The 9,726-nt window shown below is 45.4% G+C and overlaps 1 protein-coding gene across 1 annotated transcript in view; it reads left to right on the top strand.

Annotated features, from left to right (window-relative positions):
- The first annotated feature begins 749 nt into the window (after positions 1-749).
- Positions 750-9,726, top strand: part of LOC125759519 (uncharacterized) — a 73,340-nt gene continuing 64,363 nt past the window's right edge. Inside the window, 3 exon segments of the mRNA XM_049418390.1 lie at positions 750-932; positions 1,033-1,285; positions 6,283-6,718. Coding sequence (XP_049274347.1) covers positions 750-932; positions 1,033-1,285; positions 6,283-6,718 — 872 coding nt within the window.

Genomic DNA, 9,726 nt, shown 5'->3' with positions numbered 1-9,726 from the left:
CACTACGACTACGACTACGAGGGACGAACGGGTGCCGCCTTAAGGAGCTTCGCCCCTAAAATTGCGCAGTTAGCTGTCCTTCGAACATGCCTACATACGCCTCATTGACATTCTGTCAATTAGGCGAGTACTTGTCGAGTTACAAATATAGTTATGACTAAATAATTAAACCTCATTAACGAAAAAAATAGCAATGGCTACTCCAGTGTACTAGGAGCAATATGCAGTACATTTGCTTCGCGTAACGCCGTTCCTCTTTTTTTAAATCGTGCTGCGTGATAGCTGGGACAACCTGTATATAGTCTTGAGAAAGGTCAGGCTCTGACCGAAACGTCGACGTAATAAATGAAGTGTATTTGAAGTGCCACCTCTCATACATATATATATATATATATATATATATATATATATATATATATATATATATATATATATATATATATATATATATATATATACACATATATATATATCTATATATATATATATATATATATATATATATAATTTGCAATGGGTATAAGCCAGTCAAGGAGGAGAGGAAGAAGACGTGGGTTGGTGGAATCTGCCGACGCCATCATTACCCGACCATCAACCTCTCCTGTAAAGAACCATACTTAAACCTTAACCGTAACAGTTTTCTGGTGGCAGTGCTGGGTAGTACGACCAAGATGACGGAGCCGCTACCGCTAGCTATACGCCGAAGCCGACGCCTCGTTCGACTGCCTCCAACACTACCGGAGATTCCGATGTCCAACAACGGCGACCCCACAGTCATCTGCGACTCCTCCGTCACGGACAACCGGAGCCTGGATGCGTCAGATGTAGCCTTGGCCTTTCTCGAGAAAACCCGGCGAGAACGTGGAGGAATAGCTCATGCACTACAAGCGGGTGAGCAATTGGAACAGCTGCAATCCCACGGCTCAGCAAGAGTATGTCTCTCTCTTCCTCACAGGCACTGCGCTGTTGTCGTTCGAAAACCACGAAGAATGTCTAAGGACCTGAAATCCCTTCGCTTCTGAAATCATACAGTGCTTCGGAGATTCGACCACGAAAAGAAAGCGGCCAGAGCAGACATTGCTTCAGCGTCCTCAAATGCTAGATAAGACCTCTACTACGTACATAGAGGTGATCCTCAAGTTGTGCAAGTCGGTGAATCATCAAATGTCCGAAGAGGACAAAGTTGGGCACCTTCTGAGAGGCGTTGCCGAGGATGTGTACAACTACTTCATCGGCAAGGACAGTCTCGCTTTGGTCGCTGACGTCATCAAGCACTGCCGCACATGTGAGACCTTGAAGCTACCCCGTATCGCGCCAAAGCTCGGCCGGTTAGCTAACGTGGCAATGATTGCTAGCGTCGAAGACAGCTACACTTTCCAGTTTGAACTTACGGCAACAGTACGGCAAATTGTCCGCAAAGAACTCGAACGACACAACAAATCAGTGAACGCCGAACAGCTCGGTTGCGATTATAGCTGCCACAACCGACCTCGTGAACCTGCATCCGCTGTATCCTCGCTGTCGGCCATGTCCGGCGTTGCAGACTGTGGAGTCGATGAGCAGCGACAGCACCGACGTTCCTTTACCGATGACATGATGCACGCCCAACGCGCTCGCAGGGATACGACCACGAATTGGCTTATACCCGTTGCGATATATATATATATATATATATATATATATATATATATATATATATATATATATATATATATATATATATATATATATATATATAAAGACACAATATTAATGAGAACTAACAGACAATAACGCCAAGGAAAGTACAGGGGGTGTTATCTGTAGTATTTAGAACGTAAATGTGAAGAAAGTAAAGTGGACGAAAAGATGACTTGCCGCCGGCATATATATATATATATATATATATATGAACACCTGTGTTTGACATTCGGGTTTCGAGACACCGCATTCGAATGGCACTATACGTAACTGTTTGAGATGCTCCGAAATGCAATTATACATGCGGCTATCGTAATCTGGAGCAGAGCTGGTTTTAAGACTCTGATTTTATGGGGAAGTTTATTTGAATGTTACGCCATCATTTCAGAAACCAGTTTAAGCACGGAAATGAAATTTTGAAAATTCTACACCAATTTTCTTTGCGCAAATTCTCCACTTTTACTGTTTATTTGTCAAATAATCATAATGGAATGGTGTTGAATAATGGAACAAAAAGAGAAGATGGTTAAATAATGCTTAAACTTGGTACAATAATTGCAAGGATGCTCCTTCACGCAATGATCGATGCGCACATTGGGCAACGGACACTGGCCATTGAAATAAAGTCAGCGTAACTTTTCTATGCCAGAGTGGTACTACATGGACAGCACGTTCGACAAGCCTTGCTTGGGTCAAAACACCTTCCGATGCCGTAAGAAAAAAAATCACAGCATATCCACGGGGTGAATGATGATGAGTGGGGCGAAGCTACGGAGGGAATCATCTGTAAACCGTGAAACTCTTCCGTGAAATGCGCCCAGTACATAATATAAAGAGTGTGAAACATCGTGTATATATTAAACATCAAACTTTTATTGTACTGTTGGTTTACGTGGTCCCTTCATTATCACTTGTGATCGGTGAAATGCAAGGAAGAAGTCCGCTCCCGAGCGAAAGAGCGCCAAGAGCGACCGCATTCCCCGCTCGCCCTGTGCGAATTAAAGGCAAGGCTAGAGGGAAGACAGGACGCGCGTTCCACGACGCGAGGTCGGTAGCATGCCCAACGAAAGCCAACGGAACGCGATCGTGCAAGTGCTCCGGCTTCGCATCGCCACATGGTTCCATTTAGCGTCCCAAAACCAAATATATTGCTCAAGGTGTGCCTTGCGTTTTTCGTAGAAATAATTTCTTTATCATGTACATTAACACGAAAAGTTGAAAGCTCACTAGAGTGTATCGCCCGCAAAGTATGTCTTTTAGTGTGATTTAACTCTCGTACGGCAGGGTCCTCGCGCCGTTGCCGGTCCACCTCGCCCGTTGACGATCGGGCGAGGTGGCTACATACAACTACTACTACTGCACTTTAAGAAAAACATCTGGCGTTCTTTCGTTCTGCTTTTACAAAACATCTGGCGTCTTTCGTTGGTTTATTTCATCAATCAACGGCGTTTTGAACAAAATTTTTATTGTTTAATCACGCACAGGAGAAATCTCACCAGGCACTACCTTGGAGGTAAACAATGGCTGTTAATGGGAATGAGAGACAGAAAAAGTCGGCTTTTAGCTAACACTTACACTTCTACTTCTACTAACGTTTCCTACTGGAACATGCCAATGCCTGCTAATGGGGAATGAGAGACAGAAGAATTCGGCTTTTAGTTAACGCGCACGCTGCGGATTTTTTATTGTTCAACAACGCACAGGAGAAATCTCCCACCGGCACCACCTTGGAGGTCAAAGCGTAAGACTTGTTACGGACTACTACGATGACTACGAGGGAGGAACGGGTGCCGCCTTAAGGAGCTTCGCCCCTAAAAACTATGCCCTAGCCTGACAAGTAATGGACCGTAAGACAATAGATATCCTACCTTCACGTTCTATCTGCGGAAAATCGTTCATTCAAAACGGTGCAAAGGCGTGATTATTTGCTTGCAATAAAACAGGAAAACTTGGTTCTCGAAGAAATCTGTTAGGCGCTCGATCTAAGTTTCAAATGCCTTAGGCATATAGGAAGACAGGAAACGCTCAGTTTTTGAGAAGCTGGAAATCAAATAAACTGCACCATGTCCTTTAGTATGAACAACTATACTGACACTGAAAGGCACGGAGGTTAAACGCAATTGGAAAAGGTCTCTCCTTGCAGCTGTTTGTATAGGACCTTGTCGAAGAAGTGGTATATATATATATATATATATATATATATATATATATATATATATATATATATATATATATATATATATATATATATATATATATATATATATATATATATACATATACATATATATATATATATACAGGGTGTCCCAGCTATCTTTAGCCAAGGGTTAAAAAATACAATATTAGAGGCAGGCGAGTGAAATGACTTGCAAATTGCTGACAGCCACCTTGCGCACTACAGACAATTTTTTGTTTTGTAATTAGCTAATTTGTTAATTAGGACAATTTAACTAAATTGCTAAATATTGACTTTAGACAAGAAATGCTGCTTGCAAAGTTCGAGAGCGTCTTCAGAAACCCCAATCGCATCATTTGCGATAAAGAAAGTGTCACGTATACCATTTTTTCCAAGCTGCAAAGAAAGCCCGCAAAATACAAAAAGAACCACGTGACTAGCGCGCTCGCGCGCCGCGAGGATGCTGCCCTCAGTCGTAGTTTGAGCGAACGAAATCAGCTGCGGCCGCGACTCGGCGTCTCCGTTGCAGCGGTAGGCCGATAAGTTAAAGGTGGTTTCTTGGCCCGCGCTCGCTACAACTTGCACAGTCACGCGCGCAGCTGTCTGGCAACGGGCCAAGAAACCACCGCCCACTTATAGGCCTACCGCTGCAACGGAACGGGCGAGTCCCGGCCGCAGGTGATTTCGTTCGCTCAAACCTCGGCTGAGGGCAGCATTCTCGCGGCGCGCGAGCGCGCTAGTCACGTGGTTATTTTTGTATTTCGCGGGCTTTCTTTGCAGCTTGGAAAAAATGGTATACGTGAGACTTTCTTTAACGCAAATAAATGCAGTTGGAGTTTTTGAGGACGCTCTCGAACTTTGCAAGCAGGATTTCTTGCCTAATGTCAATATTTAGCAAATTAGTTAAATCGTCCTAATTAACAAATTAGTTAATTACAAAACAAAAAATTGTCTGTAGCGCGCAAGGTGGCTGTCAGCAATTTGCAACTGATTTCACTCGCCTGCCTCTAATATTGAATTTTTTAACCCTTGGCTAAAGATAGCTGGGACACCCGGTATATATATATATATACCCCGCAGGGGCGTCTGCGCAAGCAGGCGTTTGGTGTGTAGCGACACCACGGACCCGAGCTAACGGGGGGGTTTCGACCCTCTCCCACGCCTAGCCGTGCGTGGCATTGCCGTGTCCGGGGAAAAGGGGATCCTGGGGGTTGAGCCAACGCCAGGCGATTGGACCTCTAAGGCCCCCCGGCAGAGGCAACACACCCCTTTGGCCCCGGCTTCACGTAGACGGCACCCCTGGGCTGACCCACCCAGGGGAAATCGGCAGTCGCCTTTTCCTGTCCCTCTCTCCTGACACCTTCGCCTTTCGCTCTCGCTTTATATCTTTCCTGTCTACTTCTCTCTTCCGTTTACTTCCGATTTTTCGTGGTGGCGAGGGTTAACCCTGTGTGACATAACCAACCTAGGTTATATCATATTTGGTTATAGTGGCAATGTACAGTTGGCATGTCAGGGATCGCTCTCAAGCTCTGCCATGTCCCCTCGTTGGGCTCGGTGGTGGGTGACTGGCATTGCCGCCGAACAAATCAATATTTTGATGGGATCCTCGAACCCTTCAACTGATCGTACCCTGAAAAGGGTCCGCACCGATGCATCTTTTCTGCTTTCGCCAAAAAACAAAGAAACGTTCCCGAAATACCATGTAATACATTGCGAAGAATCATCTACAAAGGCTCGAGCTATTTCACCGTTTTTGGTTGCTAAGTGTCTAAGGGAAACTATTGGAAGCGGCTATAAGGCTACTAAGATGGCAAGCGGGGATTTGCTCCTCGAAGTAAAAGACAAGGACCAGTATAACAAGCTTGCACACCTCGTGGCGTTTGGAAACAATCCTGTCTCCGTGAGCGCACACCGGGCCATGAATACTGTCAAAGGTGTAGTGTCAGACGAAGATCTAATGGAACTCAGCGATGCAGAACTCCTAGACGGATGGAGAGATCAAAATGTTGTCCATGTGCAGCGCATTACAATCAGAAGGAATGACATCGAAATCCCGACAAAGCACATAGTACTGACTTTCAGCTCAACTACCTTACCCGAAACTCTGGAAACCGGCTATGTAATACTGCATGTCAGGCCCTACATTCCCAACCCGCGGCGTTGCTTTAAATGCCAAAGATTTGGGCATGCGTCCCAGGGCTGTCGAGGGCAGCTTACCTGTGCAAAATGTGGAACAACGGGACATTCCATTGATGATTGCAATCACGATGAGACGCACTGTGCAAACTGCGACGGCCCTCACCCTGCGTACTCCAGAGCTTGTCCAACCTGGAAGAAAGAAAAAGAAATTATTACTGTTAAAGTCAAAGAAAATATTACGTTCCGTGAAGCACGACAACGTATCTCACCGTCCTTCGCAGTAAAAACATCTTTCGCCGAAGTGGTGCAGCGGGGGGCGACACCACAACGGCCTTTGGCGGTTGCCCGGACCACGCGCAGCGTGCCGAGGCCAGCGCCACCCGCCCCCACGGCGGGAACAGCCAAGGCTGCCCTGCCATCTCCGATCCTGACCACACCAGTGGCGTCGACGAGCTGCAGCAGCAGCCAAGGCACCACAGAGGCCAACGAGGTCCCATCGACGTCCGGCCAGGTGGGGTCCAAGACTTCGTTGCTCGATACGAAGTCTACGCAGCGTAGACATCGCTCTCTGGAGCGATTGTCCAGAGCCTCTCAAGAGGCCATGGACACCACTCCAAGTCAGACGGCGCAGGCAGCGCCGAAGGGGCGGAGGGACTCTCTCGACCGCTCCACAAAACACAAGACGCCAATTACGGGGCCTGAAAAAGGCCCCGTAAAGTAATTGAACCTGCTGGATCTTGCAATATGTCACCTAACATTCCTCTCTTCCAGTCACTTGTAGCAGCAAATCTCACCTTTTAATTTCAAAATGGCTTTTATTATCCACTGGAATTGTAGAGGACTGCTACATAATTTAGGTGACATAAAAGACATAATAAACACCTTCTCCCCTGTGGCATTGTGCCTACAAGAAACAAACTTGGGCGACAGGCACACAAACTTTTTAAAGGACTTCACTGTCATACGCCGAGACCGAACCCAGGCTAGCAGGTTGTCTGGTGGCGTGGCTGTTATCGTGCAAAGTAGTGTCCCTACAAGACGAGTAACGGTTAACAGCCACATAGAAGCCGTAGCGGTAAAAATTTCAGCACATAAAACTCACAATTTGCTCCGTCTATATCTCGCCAACTACGCCATTCACTGTAAGACATTTGGAGTTAATTTTAAACCAGCTGCCGGAACCTTTTATTGTAACGGGGGATTTTAACGCCCATAACACATTGTGGGGAAGCACTACAACGGATTGTCGAGGACAAATAATCGAAGATTTTATACTTGCGAGCGATATATGCCTCCTAAACACTGGCACAGCCACATACTGCTCCCCAAGTACTGGAACTACGAGCTGCTTGGATTTAGCGTTGTGCTCCCCATCTATATTTACCGATTTTAGCTGGAGAGTCATTGATAATCCTTACGGTAGTGACCACATGCCTGCCATTGTACAACTTGTGTCTCCACTTCCCATGATCCCCTGTAGACCACCGCGCTGGAAGCTTGAGTCTGCAAACTGGCCTCTGTTCACTAAAAAAGCTACTCTTGAAACAGAGATAATGGAGGGGTTAAGTGTAGATGAATTGAACGACAGGATCACTGCCTGCATACTAGCAGCAGCAGTGGAGGCTATCCCACAATCTTCTGGCATCTTTTGTAAAAAAGTAAAACCCTGGTGGAATAGCGATTGTAAAGAAGCTAAAAAATTACAAAACAAAGCGTGGGGTACCTTTCGCCGATATCCCACGCAAGAAAATCTTCTCATATTTAAAAAAGCACGAGCAAAAGCGAGATATGTACGCAGGCAAGCAGAAAAAGTATCTTGGAAAAAATACACCTCCTCCATCAATAGTTCAGTAACGTCCAAGAGAATGTGGGATCAGGTGCGTAAGTTTAGGGGTGATTACACCTGCTACACGGTTCCCATTCTCTCAACAGCTGGCAGCCAAACAAACTTGCAGGAACAAGCAGGCATATTGGGCCAACACTTCCACACAATATCCAGCTCAGCGAATTATTCGGCAGCTTTCCTAAAATATAAAGAATCTGCTGAAAAACAAAAGCTTCCAATCACAGGAGGTTCTGACAAATTATACAACAACCCGTTAACACTTCTTGAAATAATAGGGTGCTCACTGCAGGCAAAAATACAGCACCTGGCCCTGATAGAGTACATTATGCGATGCTCGCTCACTTGTCCCCGAAAGCAGTAGAGGCCCTGCTTCGTTTCTTTAACATAATCTGGGAAACAGGTGAAATGCCAAATGAATGGAAAAAAGCAATCATAGTCCCATTTTTGAAAGCCGGAAAACAGCCCACATTAGCGAGTAACTACAGACCGATTGCGCTGACAAGCTGCCTTGCAAAATCGTACGAAACCATCATAAATATTAGACTGACATATATCCTTGAAACAGAGAATTTGTTGGATAGCCATCAGTGCGGGTACAAGAAAGGTTGTTCAACAACTGATCACCTGGTCCGATTAGAAAATGAAGTACGCAATGCGTTCCTACACAAACAACACTGCTTAGCTGTCTTTTTCGACCTTGAAAAAGCGTATGACACTACATGGAGATTCGGAATTTTGAGGGACTTGGCAGACTTGGGGATTCGAGGCAAAATGCTAAACTGTCTCTCTAGTTTCATGTCGAACCGAACATTTCAAGTGCGCCTTGGCACGGTCCTATCACGTGTGTTCATTCAAGAAAACGGCGTGCCTCAGGGCTGTGTTCTAAGCACAACGCTGTTTGTTGTCAAGATGAACTCGGTTAACAGGGTTGTACCTACCACAGTAATGCACTCACTTTACGTGGATGATCTTCAGATCGGGTGCCGTGCATCAAATATGGCAACCTGTGAACGTCAAATTCAAATTACTTTACACAAACTCAACAAATGGGCATATGAAAACGGGTTCCGGTTTTCCTCAGAAAAAACTGTTGCTGTTGTCTTCTCTCAAAAGAGAGGCTTACAACTGGACCCCACCCTGAAGCTAAATGACGCAGTTTTGCCGGTGAAACAAGAACACAAGTTGTTAGGCATCGTATCTGATAAAAGATTGAACTTCCTCGCTCACATCAACTGCCTGAAAATTAAAACAAACAATGCGCTCAATGTTCTCAAAGTTCTGTCCCGCAAGCGCTGGGGCTCTGACCGTAAGTGCCTGCTGCAGATTTACCGCTCTTTGGTACGTAGTATATTAGACTACGGCAGCATAGTATATGGCTCTGCCAGACACTCCTACCTTCAACGACTAGATCCTGTCCACAATAAAGGGCTACGCTTAGCGACAGGTGCCTACAGAACTTCGCCAACTCTCAGCCTGTATGCGGAATGTAACGAGCCATCCCTAGAACAGAGAAGAACGCAACTTATGTTCGCATACGTTCTCAGAATTTATTCTCTGCCAAACCACATATGTCATAACATCATCACGCACTGCGACAAACGCTTACACTATGCAAACAAGCCAAATGTTATCAAACCGCTGATGCTCAGATTTGAAGAAAAAAGTCGTGAGTGCAACGCCCCCACTGAAGCACTCGCTGTTATGCCAAGTTCACCCAGACTAGCTCCGTGGAATGATTTCACGAAATTTGTCGATCTATCGCTGGCACGTTTAAAGAAACAAAATACACCACGTGAGCATATTCTACAGGAATTTCGCATGGTGCAGGAAACTTACAACAATTATAAAGAATTCTATACAGATGGTTCCAAAACAAATA

Source organism: Rhipicephalus sanguineus, chromosome 8, assembly GCF_013339695.2.
Source record: "Rhipicephalus sanguineus isolate Rsan-2018 chromosome 8, BIME_Rsan_1.4, whole genome shotgun sequence".
Taxonomy (NCBI): Eukaryota; Metazoa; Arthropoda; class Arachnida; order Ixodida; family Ixodidae; genus Rhipicephalus; species Rhipicephalus sanguineus.
The sequence above is the reverse complement of the archived record's forward strand: the minus strand, read 5'-3'. Positions and strand labels throughout refer to the sequence as shown.